Below are 19,677 nucleotides of genomic sequence, written 5' to 3' on the forward strand. Positions count from 1 at the left end.
ACAATCGGGCCACCAATCCCCGGGACTATGGTTCGAACCTTATTCAGAGGGATCGGAGAGACGGGGGACTTGCCGATAACACTGAAAAAAAAAACACGGGAAACAGTGAACAGATGTAGCACAAGAATGGATCAAAGGGGAAGAGTCGCGAGACTTTCGATGAAAGGCAAAGTCGGCCTGCCAGGCAGTTTTCGTACGACCTGCTGCGATCTGCGAGGATATGTGGCTGCTTGCGTATTTACATCACCTTCCTAGCTGATCCTACCTAATTCAAGACACCTCATCACCACCCCCACTGTGATAATGACAACAAGAACACGGCCGATGATGGCGACGATGTCGGCACGCGACAACCATCCCTCGCGCCCGTGCGATTTCTTGCTTTGGTTGAGTTCGCAGTGTGCGTGGCTGTACGAACATGCGTATGCGTGCGTGTGTGCGAGTGTGTGCTTGTGTGTCGCAACAAAGAAACACAGCGGGGACGGTGGGGCGAGAGAGCGCGCGCGCGCACGCTTGCTGGTTCTGCTTTAACTACGCGTCTGTACGTGCACAAGGAACACGGATGGTGTATGGGGTTAAGATGTAGTAGCGGAAGGGGTCGTCAGAGGAAAATGACGACAACGGCCTCCCGATAATCGGCCTCCTGCCGCTGGCAATGAACTATACGAGTGCAGCAGCCCGCCAGGCTGAGAATGAGCAGCGCATTAGTCCACGAACATCTATGCAAGACGATGACGACCAGACCTCTCTCTCTCTCTCACCTCCCGCACTTACCCCCATCCATTCACCTTTCTTCTTGTTCTTTATCTTCGCTCTTATTGCATGCTGATGTATGGCATACAGGTGTGCGATGAATGTCTCCCGCTCTCTCTCTCTTCTCCAGCGCTTTTAGTGCGTGGTCACCCGTGTGAACGATGGGCAACATACATGCGTGCTATGTCGGAGAGCCTGTGCGTCTGTGCGTCTGTCACACATACATACACACACTGGTGCACGTACGCGCGCACAAGACAGAGCAGGCACCTGGCTAGGGTATATTCCTTAACGGATCAAGGAATCTGAGCAAACGACGACGAACTTCACGACCCCCACCACCAGTCCTCTGATGCGTCCTGTTCCCCGCGTGATTGGATTGCTGGAGCGATTCGTGAAGTGCTGATCCAATGTTTGCCTTTAATAACACACACGTGCGTACGTACACACGCAATTATTAACTCTCTCTCTCTCTCTCTCTCTCTCTCTCTCTCTCTCTCTCTCTCTCTCTCACACACACACACACACACACACACTCTCGTCACTCAACATAATCGAAAAAGGAGATAGAGAGAATGAAAGAGAGCGGTATCTGCAGCAGCCGTCACCTTCATTTGAAGTTTTCGGCTGGTTGCTGCGATGCTGCCTTTGCGATCGACCAATGACCGAAGCATCAGCAGCGTCTTCCGTAAGCGGACAGTGAAGATGAACGAGATGCGGTGTCTCCAGATCGCTAGTTTCGCGTGACGGTGACAGCCTTGCCTCTTTCATTTTTGCGCGGTCCTCTGCCTTCACCGCATGTTCTGCTTATGCTGCTGCTTCTTCTACTACTACTGCTGTGTGTGTACCAATTGTTTTTCATGGAGCCTGTTGGTGGTGCTTCTGTAGGCGCTGCACTCGGTAGCATCCGCTGTGGCAATCAAAGAACTCTCTTCACCCTTTTTCTCCCTCTCCCACACACTCACGCACACTCTCTTTGTACGTCGAGCAACAGAGAGACGCAAAAGCATATAGAATAGACCATACAATGGCAAAAGCAGGCAAATAGAGAGAGAAAAAGAGAGAAGGAAAAAAGCGGGAGCGTGAGGAAGAGCCGACACTAAGAAGATTTGGTCTTGGGTATGCTGTTGCTGCTATGTGTGTATACGCGCTCGGATCATATGGAATTCTCTTTGTGGTTCCCATCACCTGTGCCAGCGTACCAGCCATGATGCTGATGCTGATGCTGATGATACCCACTAGGGGGCTCCTCTGAAGACCATACAATGCGCGTTGGCCAACAGACTGAGCATCAAACGGCACACAAATCCAAACGGATCCAAAGGCAAAGATCGGCCAGCTCGGTTGTATCCACTCCCCAGTCAGATGGTGCTGCCAACACATTGATACAGGTTGCTTGCAAATGACATGTTATTGTATAGCCTAAAAAAGCAGCCTCTTTGTTTTCCTCGGCCGGTGGCGGTTCCGGCGCTGTGGATGATGGTGCCAGCACTTTTCGGCAGCTTCCTCAGCGAGCATTGCCATCAGACCAGGGAACAAATGGTCTGGTTATCTGCGGTCGTTGCAGAATGATTCGGTGGATTCTGGTTCCTGATTCCCCTACGCTTTGAAAGAACCCACTCATCTTCGCATATAGTGCCATTGTCGTAAAAAGGATCTTGACTTCGACACGCCGTTTGCGACCACCAGTCCACAACCGCAGTGCCGTTGAAGGTGCGTGCGTAACGGGATTGATCGTGCGCACATGGGGTTTATGGGTCGGTTATTGGAGGGCTACTACAGCTGCCGGACCCTTTGCAATTGCCGCCAGATGGGGGGAGTCTCAATCGCCGCTTGTTGAGGTATTGTCGCGATCCGAGCCGCCTGATCGGATCTCGGCTAGGTGCCTCTCGGATCAGATCGTAGTAAAGCCGAAGGATCTCTTTGTAGTAAGTCCCGTAGTCGCTGACGAGAGATGGCTTATTGGTACTATGTTCGAAGGATGTCGTCGATGTATTAGCCTGCCTGATGCCTGATTGTTTGCATGTTGCACAATACCGGAGCAGGACCGGAGAGGAGAAAGAGCTGAAAAGGGATGAGTCTGCGTTGGCGAGATGGAACAAACACAACAACAGGATGACCAGCTGTTTACCATGCAACAGCCGTGTACCAGAGCGCAGAAGAGGCCCGAATTTCCCGAAATATCCAGAACGGCTAGAGCCTCTGTGTCTTCCGTGACTGTTGTTCAACGAATGATTTGCCATATCGCCCCTGGAGGCAACTGGGGCAGGTGTATAGTGCGTGGGCACTGGAGGGTCTCTTTCAGGAAGGACACTCGCGGCGGGACTCTCGAAAGGAGCAGTCCATGCATGCATGCACCTCCCGATAACGATTACTCTAAACCCCCCTCCCCCCGCCCCTACTTTACCCTTTATCGTTTATGGTGGTAGCAATCTGACAACCGAGCCTCGCTTCTGCCCTCCCCCCCCCCCCCTTCTCACTCTCTCTCATTCGGAGTCTCTGACGCTCTCTTTCTCACGACTGTACCATTGTGATGATGTAGCTCTTTCTCTTCTGCGCGGCTGCGGCATGTGTGGGCGCACACACGCTCAACCTCTCTTCTTAACCCACCTACCCTCCTCGCCATCTGCCTCCTTCTCCACCCTGTCCCTCTTCTCCTTTTTCTACTCATCTGAACCCATGCTGCGAGCCACGATGTCGTCTCAGGCATTACAGCCATCCTTTCTGCGTATTCTCCTTTTCGCCTTTGCGGCCATCTTGTATGACAAATCCAGTCAACGCAGGCAGGCAGGCAGGCAGGGCCTCGCACGTCGTCTGCTTCTGCATAGCACCACCATACCCCCATCATCACCAGCAGCTGTCCGCAAAGTCAGCAGGTCTTCAGCTCAGGAAATGTCCTCCTGATACACACATACACCAGTGCACACACATACACACGCCCTCAAGTGAGCCGTAAGTCGCCGTTGTCTGCAAGAACCGTGCCGTGGCCTAAACGAGCTACTTGACTGACTCACCTCCTCCTCCTCCACCTCGGGAGTCCCCTTTCCCCGACGTCGTTCCGGTGGCCCTGTCCTCGTCCGCTGGCTTTGTGTTGAAAGTTGGCGGTGTGGGAGGGGGGTTCAATGCTGGGATTACTGGCTCACTGTCGCTGTCGCTGCTGTTTGACCCGTCGAGCCGAAGAACACAAACGATACCAGCACGCAAAACGAATCCGTGTCACAAAACGCACGTCACCAAGCAAGCAAGCAAGCAAGAAGGGGCTTTGTAAGTACGGGTTCCAGAGTCCTTTCGTGGTTCGCTTGCTGTGGAGGTCCGCGCCTAGACGATGATGGTGGTTGCGGTCTTCTTCCGCACATATACACACACAAACACACACACGCACCCACGGACATTTACACACGCACACAACTGACGCTGGGATCGGCATACTATACAGCCGCCGTGGGCCTGCACAATAGCCACTGTAAAGTGGCAACAAACGTCAGCCCCTTGGCCCTATACATTGTAGCACAAAGCCTTACAGAGCCACATTTCAAGCTACCGCTGTTCGGTTATTTTTTGTAGAAACGCAAGGATTTTTACATGTGACCACACCTATTCATGTTGATGTGATACAGTTTGAGTTAAAGCAAACATTGAACTTTTGTAAATTGTTTTAGCGTCTTTATGCTGCATCAACCGGGCGAAAACGCTGGCTCTATGAAAACTGAAACGGCTACTCTGCTAAATTAAGTATCCATATTTTTGTGCGAAAGTCAATAAAATTTCAGTGCAGCCAGAAGCACAATTTTGAACACATTCATGCCAAAACAATTTCCAAATTTAAGTGCAACGCTGCCACAATCGTTAGGTTATTTTTACACATTCGGCAAATCACCCAAACATTTTAGTTCCATTCAAAATCTCCAATAGAATATAGCTGCCATTTTTATTTAGAGAAACGCCTCCGATGTGAAAGTAGCATAAATTTTATGTTTACGCTTCGTGTGGCGCTCAATTGTCGTGTGACGATGATTTTTCGCTGTTTTCCCAAAGTTTTCCGAATGGTATCGTGTGGTACCGGTGCGGTGCTGCTGTGATTCGGTTCGTGCAAATCGATCGTTGAAATCGGAATTTCAAAAAGATCGCGGAAATTTCGCAGTTTCGAGTTTTCCGGTCGGGAAAAAAGCGCCAATCTTTTTGGGAAGGTTAATTATCATGGAAAACACTAAAAACGCTCATGAAAAAGGCTTATTTTACAGGAAATCATTAAAGAGCTGAAATCAGCTGTGACCTTGAAAATAGCCTTGAGCTAGGTCATGGATGACTGAGATTTAGCCCGTTTTAGAATTGGTTGAACGATTAATTAATTAATCAATGAAAGATTTAATCGAAATCCTATTCTGCAGATGTTTTACTCAAAGATCAAGGAAGAGAAGAGAGCGGCAGCAACTTATAAAAAAGGGTGACAAACACAAATCATTGCATTACCAGCATCCATGGCTTTTCCGCCAGATGAAAGCAGAAAGTACCAAGTGTGTTCTCGGGAATAATGAGTGTGGAAATGGGGAGCATAGCTTTGCAGTTGGCAACAAGATTTTAATTGACACCGATCTTTAACACATGATATCGGATCCAGCTTGACCATTAAATTGTTGTTTTAGCAAAGATAATATTCATTGCCTGCACATTGCCCACATGAGTAATTGGTTGCGAGTCAACCGTAGACTGGCTGCTGATCATAAATGATCAATATCAATCAATCAATTTTTACTCTTCTTCTTTTGGTCAGTATATTCTACAACTGGCATGCTCTCAAGATAAAACCTAAGCTGATAGACGCGTTAGATTCTACAAATGATATAGTGCTAGAAATATGATAAGAAAAATCAATAAACAGAAAGCTCCACGAGTTTCTTTATGAAATCGGGTAAATCAGCTAATAGATGAGTCCATTTTTCGAATCATATTTCTAGCACGATATCTTTTGTAGCATTAAACGTGTCTATCAGCTTGAGTTTTATCTTGAGAGCATGATAATTTATGATCATAAACAGCAGCCACTCCACGGCACAAAGCACGAATCTTTGAAGTATTTCTAGCACCACCACGATTTACCACGTGGCTTTATCCACGATTTCAAAACCCGTGGGAAGATAGTGAGCGCTTCGACACGGTATGGCTCTCAAAGAAGTGTATGCTATCTACGGAAAATAGTGATAGATACTTTCTAGCTTATTTTAATGGGGCTATGGCGGTTATCGCTATGGAGTACACCATAGAATATGAAGTGCACGGATACCCTGTCATAGGATGTCCACATCCACATTTAATAGGGCCGCTGATAGTGTTAACATGCTACAGTTCTACACAACGAATGCAGAAAACGTAGATAGACAACGCTTACTGGCCATCAGCTTTTCCAATGTAGTTTGTAAGATGGCGATCGTAATCGTCCAGTATGGCACATTCACTAAACATAGCTTAATACCCATGGTTGGGTCCTTTTTAGTTTAACGTAGTTTTAATTATGTCTAATACTGAATAATAAATTCATTCTGGCTACATTCACTGAGCTTGGACTTATTTTTAAGCACGCCAATAACAAAATCTTCTAACTTCTTTTGATCTAAGGTAGAATTCGCAGCAAAGCAAATTCTATAATAGAAATTCATGAACTCTTCATGCTTACTTAAATTTATCTTACCAACTATATTTCTAGACCAAACTACGGATTTAAGTAATTGTTTAGAAAGTAAACTCTTAAAAATGTGTCTATGTACACTAGCTCTGGAATAAGCAATATTTAAAAATCGTTCCTTAAACTTTGTCTCGAAGACATCCTTCTCCGAGTTTGCTACAAATCGTTGGAAGTCCGTTTTATTTCTTAACGGGAAATGCAGCAAACTCGGAGAAGGATTCGGGCTTCGCGAGGGTGATGGAGGACCCGGGCTTCGCGAGGGTGATGGATGACCCGGGCTTCGCGGGGGTGGTGGAGGAATCGGGCTTCGCGAGGGTGATGGAGGATCCGGGCTTCGCGGGGGTGATGGAGGAATCGGGCTTCGCGAGGATGATGCTCGTGCCTTCAGCTGTGCCCGGAGTTCTCTATTCTCCTGTTCTAGTCGCTCCTTATCTTCTTTAAGAAGGCAATTTTCCTCCCTTAAATTGATGTTATCCGTTCTCAGCGTTGCGGCCCGATCCTCGTTGGTTCTGCACCGCGCACAAACGCCGTTTTGCAGCTCCTCCAGCTCGCCCAGCGCTCTCTCCAGTTCTTCTTGAAGGGTTCTAACATGTAATTCCTGCGTGGGTATGTAATGATGAGTATGTAAAATATAATATTAATATTAAGGTTCTTACTTCTATTTGTTGTTCGTCATGCCTCGGCCTCGGCCTAGACCCCGGCCTCGACCTTTGATTCACTCTACGATACATTGATTCTTCTTCCTCTGTAAGGATGAACGGCTCTTCAATCCTGCTTCCCGGGCTGTTGGAAGATTATCCGAGCATATAGCCCTCTGCGATTACTCGGCTACTAAGGTCACTGGTTCCAATTAGCTGTGTGTAACTTTGGATTTGTTGAGGGTTTTCCACAATCGTCTATTGTATTTCCTGCAACGCTGTCGCCCGTGAAAATCCGCCCGCCTCCGCAAGAAGCCGAGGCAACTTGGGAGCCCGATCACCCTTTGCTGATCACCTGGTCACTTTGCTCTGCTAAACACAACCGAGCCACTTGTTTTATCTAAAATAAAGCAATGAATCATTGAAACATCCGTCGATAGACGGCGATAAACGAAAGAGTTTTCCATTTTCCTTCCATTTTTCTCTTGCATTTGCTTTTCCGAGTCCCAGAAAGATACTTACCGCAAGGACGCGGATGTTCCGGATTCGAGGTATTCCGATCAGGTGCAATCTGTTCGTTCCCGTTGGTGTCTCCACATTTGCCGATCTCAACACGTTTATCTCGAATGTAACGATGGAATTTTCCGATTTTCCGGGTTTTCCGTGGTTGTTTTGAAATTTAAAAAATGACAATATTGTACAAGAGGCTCCATAAAAGTATGCGCACATATCGTTATTATTATTGACGGTAAAAGTCCTGAAGACCCCCCGGAAGATTTGACTTAGTTATGTTTTTCATAGGAACACAGCTTTAAAACGAAAATTAAGCTATTAAGGAAGGAGAAGGGGAGTGAATTTCAACATTAACGAATTGTTTATTGTGGAAAACAAAAACACAATAAATTCAACTGTGCCATGATGTTTTAGTGCCCACTGTAAAAAGGCTGAGCTGTCAAACAACTGTCAAAACAAACAAAAAAAAAATGTGAAAAAAATGTAATATCGTTGTAATTTCTATTTCCAATTTTCCAATTTTCCAATTTTCGCTCCACTTGGGCGGAGGTGTTTGGCGCTGTTGCTTCCTAGACAGCAAGATTTCCTTCCTGTTAGGCTCCTATTAGCTTCCTATTAAACATTAACAGTGGAATTTGAGCGGCGCGTGAGCGATTTCTGTCGTACGGGACTCAACTTCCGTCGTTCTTGTCGGAAAAGCAGGTTTGGAAAGTGTGAGCGGCTTGGAAAACCATATCCCGATAAGATCCACAAAACACGGGATTGAAACAAGCGAAAAAGGATTCAACATCTCTTGGCAACGCTGCAAATACCAATCAACCAACTCGCCATCAACATAGAAGTGCACAACAATCCGTGGCCGTGATCAGGAAACCGCTCCGGCAAGTTTTATGATTCCGAATTATGCAAAAACCTGTTGCATTAACGTTTGAACTCTTCTTCCAGCCATCATCTCTCGCAATTACGGATTGCCTTTCCCGCTACCAAATGGTACGAAAAGATATCACCTAATTCAGCGCCCATCCGGAACATCCGTGGCCGTACGGTATGTACCTTCCATCGAAGAAGATATCAATCTATTATAAGCCCGTGGAAGCAAATGGAGCAAACAACCAATCTTTAAAGATATATTGAAAATCTAATGTTTTTATGTGTATCGTCCTTGGATGAGAGCAAGCAGGAGGGATCACATGTTGGAACAACGCTTCCCCTTTCCCTTAACAGCATAAAACATCGGGATCTATTGGGAAGTAATCAGCTTCAAGGAATAACGAAACCCTTCAAAGATCGTGGGAGCATTTTGAAGTGTATTGTAAGAATGTCAAATAATCCAAAGAAATAGCATGGCACAAGAGCTGGCGATAGAGCTAAAACAGGTCTTGAATAGCGGGAAAGCTATTGTTCAATGTAACTTATCTGAAACGAAAGCGTCAAGAATGTTGCATAAGCTGTTTCATTTATCCTACCCACTTGGGTGGCATATGGCATCAATTTTCATAAAAACAATGCAAAGGCTCTTTCACAGATCTGAATGAAGTTTTCCTTTGTTTCTGTTTCTTTTTTATGTTGCTATGTCAAAGGTGGAGTGGCTCATTTTCGGACAGCTCGTGCAGGAAATGGAAATGGTGCCAATCAATGTTGGCAACGGATTCGCAGCTGGAGGCTCATCATGACCGGTGGTAAAGGAGCTGATGTTGCCGTTTCTGCAGTTTGGTTTCGAGTGCATTGGCGGATTTGCCAACCCACGTTATGATAACATTCCATGATCCTTTTTTATATATTTATTTTTGGACACTCTCTGCTTTATCGGGTTATTATTGGGTGCCACTGCAGCCACCACCACCGCAAACCTCTACTAGTCTGCTGGTGAGTATCGGTTGCAAAAGATAGTAACTGTAGCAGTTTACAATCAATAATCGCCCATCATTCATCGCTCGTAACACCTCCGCTGATTTCGATCGCTTGTTTCCTTTTTCCAGCGATCCTGTCCGACTGTCATCCGACTAGCCTGTTCGAGATTCCAACGATGACCACCTCACCGGTACCGACCTGCTTTGCCCACTTTCTACTGGCCGCCGTTACGGGATGGGCGCTGAAACATACGCCCGCCGCTTATGGTGCACCGTTCGCGAGCGGAATGCTTCTGTTCCTGCTGGCACACAGTCTACTCGGCATGCTACGGTTTGCCCACCCGCAACCACACCAACGACTGCGCCAGCTGTACGAGCGCAGTTTGTTGCTGTCCAAGGTATGCGCGCTGCCCCTTCTGAACACCCAGCTGTACCTGCGCCACCTCCAATCCAGCGGTGTTGAAGGTTTTGGGGCTACAGGGCCAGCCTCTCACACGCTGTTGCGGTACGCTTTCAGCTATGGCTTCCTTCTTTCGGCCGCGATCGCTTTCCTAGTTGGCTGTGCGTTTAGCGAGCTGGCCCAGCGGCATCTGGCGGAGCATGTAGCGACCGCGATGCTGCTGATCAATGGCGTCGCGCTGTGCGGCATCGCCACTATCACCCTTAACTATTGGGGCATTGGCTTGGTCTTGTCCAGCGTCGGTAAGCATTTTGTCCTACACCGGCTAGTCGAGCGATTCAGTGTACCGTTCATCGATCTGCACACCTACGGCCTGATATTCTACGAGATATTCGCCGTCAACGCCGTACTGCACCTGCAGTACTACCCGCGTTCGCTGGTGATACAGTAACGCGTGCTCTCTCTTCCTCCTTCCGTTACCTCACCCTCGACTTCTCGTTGTGGTGGAAAGACTTATAGAGAACGGTTCCGTATAACCCTAGACTAAGGAATGGTGCTACGGTAGTTTTATGATTTTTTTTTCACATGCATGCATGCATTAGACGGAATCATTATTCCTTTCTGTATCCTTCTACCCCTGTTTACCTCTGCCGTTGTTGGCTGCCTCAAATGATTGTTGATTTTTACACTTGAGTGCTTGATAAGAATGGGCGAAACAGTTGTTACATATACCTGGGCGATCTATATTATGAGTAGCGTTAGAAGGACTATTGTGGCTTGTTTACCTTACCCCGTCGGACGTACTTATGATAAATGTTGTTTGATTATACAAAGCTATATTATATACAAATATATATGTAACATATATGTACCCTAAAAATATATACCATTCGGGTTGCAATGGTATATATTTGGTTTTTTTAAATATACATATTTTACCTTATACATATTTTTACATCAAAGAAGCGTTGTATGGTGTATTAATTTCTATAATTTTGCAAACTCAACGGTAGAGATTCTTTAGCTATAAGTAAAATTTTGTTAACGACAAGTATAACGACTTTACACAACCCAATGGTCACGCATTCGTACCGAGGGGAAGCTGCGGGCATTCACGCGATCAGTTTGCTGTCCTGGTTGTCCCTTTGGATGGCCATGAGGACACCCGGTCTTGCAATTGCTTCCAGCAGACTGTCTCCTCTCGGGTTTATTAACCCTGCTTAATATGTTTCATTTTTCTTGAACCTAATGCACTGATAGATGGTGATATTCCTCGATCATTTGATTTATCATCAAGATTTCGGAAGTATTGTTCTATGAGTAAAAAGTCTGTAGAATGGAAGTTTTCAAACCAACTAAATCTTTTATTGAATCCTTATCATTATTTATTTATTAAAACTGGCGATCACATCTGGTATTTGACCATTTTGATTAATCAATCAATATGCCGGTGAATAGCCACTTATCAATGGCTAAAAGAGATTGCTGGTGCAGTATTTAGAGAAAGAAAAAAACCACTTGTGATTGTGGAAGAGAGATCTACAATTCTTGTGTAGTTTTTCCCAACAGAGAAATGCATTTCCAACACCGGATGAGTCATTTTTAGTAGGTAAATTTAACACAATATCCCATCAGAACCATCTCTCACATGCTTTTCCAAGTAGTGGCCTCATCTGGTTCTCCCGACAAAAAAAAAAACAAACAATGAGGAATCATTCCATCGAGTTCGTAGCGTCCCGAAGCAAAGGATTCTGCTGATGCTTCAACGCATCGGGAAACGGGAGCACATGGAGCGGTGCGATTTCGTCACGGAACAAGTTCTTCATGTACGAATTGTTGACCGTCTGTGCCGGTGGTGCCCTTTCTCTCGGCTTCGATTGGGCCGCCACCGATAGGCATCTGAAATTGCTTCTGAAATCTGAAATTTAATACCGGGGTTAGTTTAAAGCTGTGATTCACGGTCCGCAGTTTGTTCCAACCTCCGGGAGCCCATACTGGCGGAATAATCGTGCAGGTGTGTGGCTGCTGGGTGAACCGGAAACGATAGCACTGGAGGACGCTGCGATTGCAGTGCTGGTCAAAGTATGGTCAAGGTAGGGCAGTGTTCTCAAACTTGCGGCCCGCCAAACTATTTTGTGCGGCCCGCCAAACTATTTTGTGCGGCCCGCGGCCACGTCCATGGAGTATATGTTTGGTGTATTTGGTCTTTTATTGTATGTTCTATGTCATTTTATTACATCCACATGTCGGGATTGAAGATTGGTGATATGTTTGCAATGACAATAGTGTTCAAAAACTCGGATGAAGATACTTTTTCTCCATATTTCAACATTCTCCATATAATGGTGCGGCCCGCGGACTGGTTGATTCTTCAAATTGCGGCCCGCATGCCAATTTGAGTTTCAGACCCCTGAGGTAGGGTGTGTTCGAAAAAGCTCTCAGCCTAGACACAATCCAGCAAACACGTTATACGTTATGCGTTATGAAACGCGTTACTATACGTTAGTGTTTCGCTGGGAAAAAAATCGTGGATAGCAGGAAATGGGCAAGGATGCACTACGCCCCCCAGCCAAATTGATAACGCATCGATAAGGGTTCCGTGTGATGTTTGTCATTACCATTCCCGCGGTCCAGCGCCCTCCTGCGTGTGTGTGTGTGTATGTGGTTTGGTGTGTGTCCTCTCACCTGCGGTATGCATTTGCTAGGCTCATTAGCCGGCCACCGGAGCAATCGGAGCGACCGGCCATAATTGCGGTTTTTGAGGGAAACCGATTTTGGCCAAGCACATACACAACGCCCACAAGCAACGTAGCAGTACAACGGAGGCAACAGACAGACAGACAGACGACAGACAGACCGACAGAGAGGATGGGAAGGAGCGGAACGGGACCCGACAGGAGCGCCATAGGTCGAGCACTTTTTTAAGACCGCCCTAACCGCGTGCCGTGGGCAATCATTTTTGTGCGGCTCACGGTCCGCGACGGACTCCTCGATAGGGCTCCAATCAAAGTCAAGTCACGCGGCTCGCTGTGCATGCGACTGTCGGTATCCAAGGTGCACCACCAAACATGGTACAAACACATGTAGCACACGGAGGAGCCGTGCGGCATGCGGCAGCCCGCGATCAAAGCGGAAGTTTGGCCATTTCACCTGTCGGCCATCGAAGCGGTTGACGGCGGCGGCGTGCGTCTCGGTCTCGGTCGGCAATCCGGTTCCGCCGTTCCGTTTCCAATTAGTGAAGCCGGCTAGTGGCAGCCCGCTACGAACCCGGAACACGCCGAAGCTGTCAGGGTGGCTATCGGAGCACTCCCGGCGCCCAAGCAGTGAAGGAAAAAAAAACAAAATCTGCACAACACGAACCAAAGGGGAGAAGGGGAGCCTGCCCCGGAATGAATTGAACCCTAGCGGGAGACGAGCGCCGGAAGTAATCGCGAACCCGCATAATGGTTCGCGCGGTGAACCCGGTTCTGCTTTACCCTGGCCGCCCGCCCCTGGTGATCGTCCTGGTGGACCGGTCAGCCAGCCAGCGGGCCGGCCAACATGCTAGCCGCTACCGTCGGTTTGCTTCGCGGTGGAGAGTGGGTGGGAGGGAGTAGAGGGAAGGTGATGCTTCCCGAAGCGAATTGCACTGGCTGCTAATGACAGCGAATGTCAAAACTCTAACCACTGGCGGGTATAAATTTGTGGTTACACTACCACTACTACCACTACTACTACTACCACCCGAAAACCGAACAATCCGAGGCCTTGATTGCAATGACAAGCGCCGGGGAGATCGTACGGCGGACCGCTTTGCCAATATTCTCTCTATCTCTTCCTACGGTGTGGCCCCGGGCTGCTCCTGCTTCTCGACACAGTCACAGAGCAAAGGTCGGAGTGGGTGGTGGAAGGCCAATGTCGCTAAGTCGCTCTGGCCGAAAAGCGGCTCAGCTTAGCAAGCACTCTCACAGCAGCCCGGACCAGCCCCGGCTGCAGGCAGGACTTCATTGCGTCATCAAAGCGGAGCCCGAGATTGCGGTGGATTGTGTGTACCCCATCCGTGTGTCTGCGGGGGTTTAAGAGGGATGTCTTCATTAACTGCGTTGAGCTGTTGTTTGAAGTTTTGCCCAGGTGAGCGTTGAAGGCCCATGGGTGCCGTTAGTCTCTGCCAGTTCATTGAAAGGCCATGGCATGCACCTAATCAGAAATCAGGGATCTTCCCGGGGGGTAAAACTTACTCCCTGGACATGTCAATCGAAACGCGCACACGTTTCTCTCTTTTTCCCTCTCTTTTTTCTCTCTCTCTTTCTCTCCCCCCATCGTCCCTGTCGTTGTCCTCATTCTACTCCTAATCTGGACTTTTATCAGCTCGAGTGATAGCGTAGGGCACATACGACCGGACAACGCCTGTTTCCAATCGGCAACCCACGTTCCTCCAATTTCGACCGAAAGGGGTCGGCTTGCTACTTTGCCTTCTGTGCGTATGTGTGTGTATTTGCGTGAGCGTGCTGATCCCGGACAGCCGCCAGCCGCCCCTGTTCCAATCTTTTCCTTTCCCCCCCGTCCCCGTAGATAGCCGTAGCCCTTTTTCGCTTTCCGAATTGAATGGGGTCTGGGTCAAAATTGAATTTAAAGCCAGAATGGATTTAAATCAATTTGACTCCGACGGTAAATAAACGCATATAAGCCGGGGCGGGGTGCTTCGCTATGGTTCGCACAGTTCCAGCAGCACCAGCAGCAGTCGGAGTCGCCCGGTGGGCCAGGACACACTGGCCCGGGTGAGCTTCCTGGCAAAAAGCAGAAGAAGGATTTCGAGAGCTGGAGACACACACACAAGTACACTACGCGGCGTGCGCGTACCATACGCATATCTGCTTGGAGTGTGGTGGACTCCAGCCTGAAAACCCCAGACCCCACGTTTCTTTATTTCGGTTCAGGTTCCTCTGGTAGCCCTGGCAACCCTTCCCGGGGAACTTGAAAATGAGAAATGTCTGGAGCACGTCAGCATAGGGTAGGCGAGGGTGTGAATCCCAGAGTACCAGGTGGCCGGGAGCAGTTACCCCTGGATACCGTCTCCTCTAACCTACGGTGCCTGGAACTTGTTACACTACTTGGCAATGCGGTGGCATCGATCTCCCCAGGTATACTCGTCGCGTTTCAGTTTCTTTGGATCCCGGCTGCCGAAACACCGGCATCCCGGTATTGCCCCGGATAGGCTGATTGGTCCGGCCAGCCGGCATTCGAGGTCCATTTCCGGCCATCCTGGCACACCGCATATGCATCAGATGCACATTCACAGTAGCACTAGCATTGCTGCATATTTGATGAGAGTTTAAAAAGGTTTTTGCTCTCACCGGTGTGTACGCGTGTGTTTCGGTGTTGGTGGTGTGGCCAGCCAGTAAGTGAGAAGGGCTGGGGTAACGCTAAAAGCAAAAGCGACGACCACAGAGGATGATGACGAGCCCAAATCCAAACCAACCAAACGGCAGAGGGGGGGGGCCTAGTGGTTAGTTGAGCCAGAAAACCGGAGCCACTCGGACGACAACGAACCAAAACACGGCGGCAGCGGTATGTTACGGCTATTCCGAGTCCGGGTTTTAGCAGCGCGCAGGTTTTTATCGAGCCTAGCGAATCGGCCGGTCGATCGGTCGGGTTGTGTGCTCGAATAATCTCGGATATTGCCAATTTCCCACCGAAGAAAAACCAAAAAAAAAAAACAAACCCATAAAAAGAAAAGGGCAAAGGGACCCATGTTCCCACTGTGCGGCAGTGACCGTGACCGCGTGATTGCGTCTTCGATTGATTCACGGCACAGGCAGCGTCAAAAAAGGAAAAGCGAACCGGGGCAATCCGGCGAAAGGGGTTACGGCGATGCGATGCGAGAGAGCGAGCGGATGTCTCTAGATTATCCCCGTGCCCGTGACTCCCGGACAACTCACTATTTTGGCTTGGTTTATGGGCCCGTAATTTCCTCCCTGTGGGGTTGTATGCCTTATCAATCTGTTCATTCCCATTCTGTTGCCCATTTCGCTTTGGCCGTTGGTGAGGTTTTCTGTTTTTTTTTCTTGTTTTTTTTTGATAAACCTCAGCTCGGGGTGGAAAAAGGCGGAAAATTGAAGGTATTATGCCAGAACCGGCAAATTGCCCACACGCACATATGTCAGCGCAGCAGCAGCACCACCACCTTGGGAGAACCACTCAGGAGAGTGCCGCTGTGCCCATCACCAAACAACAATCGTGCTGTGCCGAGTCAATCTGGTGCGCGGGGCTAATCGATCGATCGGAACGAATTTTATTACCTTCGCACCGTCCCCAGGCGGCATCATGGATGCCACGGTGGTTGGAGTTTGCGTCGCGGGAGATTCGCGCGAACAGTGGCGAAGCTAATACGGATCCAACCGCGCTCCGGCAGGCCAGTCCCATACCAGCACAGTATCAGTAAGGACTGTCAGAATACACCAATACACGCGGAGGAATGGTGCCATGCTTGCCGGGCAGGTTGATCTATGATCTGGAGCGCGTCACAATGTCTTCATTTCACGGATGAGCATCGTCGTTGAGCGCCATAAAAATAAAAATGGGCGACAACAAACGACACAGCACAGACACACACTGGCTAGAGTGCGGTAGTCCTCCCATTGGACTTCCGACGAAGCCAAACAGATCACCCGCACCCCCTCCCCCCTCGGTTCAAGTCCGGCGTCTCTGATTAATTGACGTCACCAGATTGATTAATACACAGCCATATACAGCCGACACAGCAGCAGCAGCAGCAGCTCGAAGCTTAACGACACCCAACTTTCGCCCCGGGAGAAGGCTTAACGCGCAAGGATTAATTGCCGCTAGAACAGCAGTAGTCGTCGGTTGGCTGGCTGGCTGGCTCGTTGGCTGGCTCACAACTTTGTTAGGTGACGTGAGCGCTTAAGCCATCCGTCAAGCGGCGTTCGCTGTGCCTGTCTTCCAAACCTTCCAAACTGTCATCCATCCAAGCAGCACCACGCATCCTCCCGCGTTTTATCGCACAGGAACACATACACTCTAGATGCATGGATGGATGGATGGATGAACTGAAAAGAGAGTGGTATGGTTTCACTAGCGCATGCCGCTCCCAGTGTATAGTGTATATATGAACTAAAGGGATACTGATCCTATTCAAAAAAACTATCACTTTTTTGTTTGAAATGATTTCGTGCTGATTTCAATCACAAAATTGTTTTAAAATAATCAAAATTTCAGAATCCAGTCACTTAAGCTCAACATGCCCACCTTTTCCCTTGCAGCCAATATCAAACGGTCCAAAAAAGATTAGCATGCTGCACGAATGTGCTGTTACGGTATTTTGGACCATTCTCGTACGATCGATTTCTTTAGCGCATCCATACTGACATATTTTTTAGTCCTCCGTCCTTGCCTTGGTCCAATTCGGACCAGATGGAATAGTCCATCGGATTTACGTCGAGCGAAATCGAAATCCACTGTGTGGACCAAATGCTGTGTGGAACAAGCTAGTTTTTAACCATTCTTGGTTGACTCGAGCTTTATGAGACGGTATCGAGTCTTGTTGAAACGTTCATTGGTCTACGAACGAAATATTTACGTAATTTACGTAATTTAATTTACGTAAAAACACAAGTAATTGATGTAATAGCATAGTGTAATTGCAGGTGCCCGAATGTAATTGCAGTTGACGTTTCGATATAAACTTTTATGCGATTATGCCTGCCACACGAAGCGTAAACTTTTTGGCATTACGCTCTGAGTTTATACGAGAGTTTACTCTTCGTGTATTCCTGCCTTAAAACAGAGACGCAAATGCTTTTGGTGACTTGTAAACAATATATTGAAGTTGATAACACTTCATATTAGTAACCCTGTAGCGTATGTGAACTAGATCTATAGCTATAAACCGTGGGATTTGCGGTTCCCCACCCAAAAAGAAAAAAAAAATACAGCATCTAGTAGCAATTTGTTCTCTCGGTTAACAACTGTTAAACTGTCTATAGACGTACTGTACACAACAACGAACCAATCAACTCGCTGGAGATGCCCACCTTCGTACTCCAATGGTTGTCTCCAAGACAATAGGAAAATCAAGAACATTTCCTTTTTATACCATACCAGACCGTACAGACCGAGACTCCACCATTGGATCTTCTACTATTACGCCTGTCTGGTCTGGTGCAGCACTCTCTGCGGGCACTCCGGGTCCAGCTCCGAGCCGGGTGTCCGAGGATTTTCTGAATTGATTAGCCTAGAGTACCTTGGTACTGCTGGTGCGTCGGTGCGGAGATCAAAAGAGAGAACAGAAAAACTGAATGGCGCATCCCATCTGCCTCTGGGGACCGATTGACCAGTGGAGTATCCCTTTTTTTTTTGTTTTCTTTTAGTATTCTGTACACTAACTTTGGTTGTGGGGGGGGGGGGGGGGCAACAAAACCCAAAAAGGATGCATAATGTAATACTTCCAAGTTTCAAGTTCCAAAGAAGGTGTCCGGTCCACACGAACTCAAGGGGACTGACGTCCGATGATGTTTTGTGGGGCCCACAGAGGCAGAGAGAGAGAGAGAGAGAGAGAGAGAGAGAACATTCACTTGATGTCCAGTGGCCGGCCCCTGGGGTATACGTTTAATCACGACCGCCCCACCTCCGTTCGTTCGTTACTCCAAATTACCAACACATTCCCTCACATTACCATCATTATCCTCATCCTTCCCCCTCATTGTCATCATCGGCGTCGTGATCGTTATTGCGCCCGGTAATGGCTCGAGGAATTGTAGGTCTTTCGTTTGCCATCTCAGCAAATACTTGCCCAGAAGGACAACGACGACGACGACGATGATGAAAGACGTCCAGCACTCGGATTTCGTTGCATCGGATATGCAATTAGCGAGCGAGGCGAGGCGAGATGCATGGAGTCCCAACATCAACCCCAACATAGAAAAAAAAAAACAGAACCCGAATGCAATCGGTCCGACATCCTAGCCTCACTTCCTCCTAGGCCGAGGATCTCACTAACAACGCTCGCCATATATCACGGGTTGGCCTGAAATTCGTTCCACTCCCAATCTCACAAACAAAAAATGTTCCCCGACCTGGCCGGAAGAAATTGAGCGATCAGTGGGCCCTTTTTTTCTTTTCAGGGCGAAGAGCGTGCGTGCGCGGTGGTGCTGCTGCTGCTGCGATCATAAATAAATAAGACAAAAGGGTGCACGCGAGAGTGTGCGAGTGCGAAAATTGAGCAAAAAAAAAAAAACAAAAAGAAACGAAATGTCATCGAGAAACGTCAACCCTTTTTTGGTGTTTTTTTTTTCGCGTTTCGTTGCGCCATGGGGATGCGCTTTTCCAGCATTGCCCTTGCGCGCGGAAGGAGCCAACCCGAGGACGCACGACAAAGACGTGTCGCGCGAGACTGTTGTATGCACAATTCATTACGCCGCATCCGGCCAGCCACGCCACGCCACGCACGTCGCACGGTGTGACGATGAGGATGTGGCGATTTATCGGCGACCTAGCACCGAGATCGGCCGACATGCAAAAAACAAGAGGGTTTTCTTGGGCGGCTTTAGGGCGGCTGTTGCCTTGTTTGCCTAAACTATTATCCCCCGCCGCTGCCACCGGCTGTGCCGACGGTCGACGGTGGTGGAAGGTATGCAAACGTGGCGTGCACCCCCCCCCCCCTCCCCCTCCCCCCCCATCGCGGTGTGAGCTTTATCCTTATCATCCTTGTTCGTTCGTCGCACGAGGGTCTGTGGAAGGGGAAACCGATAAGCTTACCCCTTGCACCGCGTTGACGAAGTGCGCTAACGCGCGCGCACACACAGTCACACAATCGACAATTAATAACCGAAAAATGGGCTGCTGCCC

General features: G+C 48.4%; 2 protein-coding genes across 2 annotated transcripts in view; one reads left to right on the plus strand and one right to left on the minus strand.

Moving 5' to 3' along the window:
- The window catches only part of LOC126579557 (zinc finger SWIM domain-containing protein 8 homolog), a 12,121-nt gene extending 8,025 nt beyond the window's left edge, over positions 1–4,096 (minus strand). Inside the window, exons 1-2 of the mRNA XM_050242953.1 lie at positions 3,768–4,096; positions 1–81 (exon numbers count right to left, since the gene is read on the minus strand). The exon at positions 1–81 is cut by the window's left edge and continues 921 nt beyond it. The gene's annotated coding sequence lies outside the window, so the exon portion shown is untranslated. The remainder of the gene's footprint in view (positions 82–3,767) is intronic.
- Positions 4,097–8,528: 4,432 nt separating this feature from the next.
- On the plus strand, positions 8,529–10,771 carry LOC126579600 (uncharacterized). Its single transcript, XM_050243052.1, has 3 exons — positions 8,529–8,629; positions 9,165–9,450; positions 9,564–10,771. The coding sequence occupies exon 3, from the start codon at positions 9,611–9,613 to the stop codon at positions 10,283–10,285; it is 675 nt and encodes a 224-aa protein (XP_050099009.1). The 5' UTR covers positions 8,529–8,629; positions 9,165–9,450; positions 9,564–9,610; the 3' UTR covers positions 10,286–10,771.
- The last annotated feature ends 8,906 nt before the right edge of the window (positions 10,772–19,677 follow it).

This window comes from Anopheles aquasalis, chromosome Y (genome assembly GCF_943734665.1).
Source record: "Anopheles aquasalis chromosome Y, idAnoAquaMG_Q_19, whole genome shotgun sequence".
Lineage (NCBI taxonomy): Eukaryota > Metazoa > Arthropoda > Insecta > Diptera > Culicidae > Anopheles > Anopheles aquasalis.

Coding starts and splice junctions, on each gene's coding strand:
- LOC126579600 (XM_050243052.1), top strand. CDS start 9,611: ATGACCACCTCACCGGTACCGACCTGCTTTGCCCACTTTCTACTGGCC.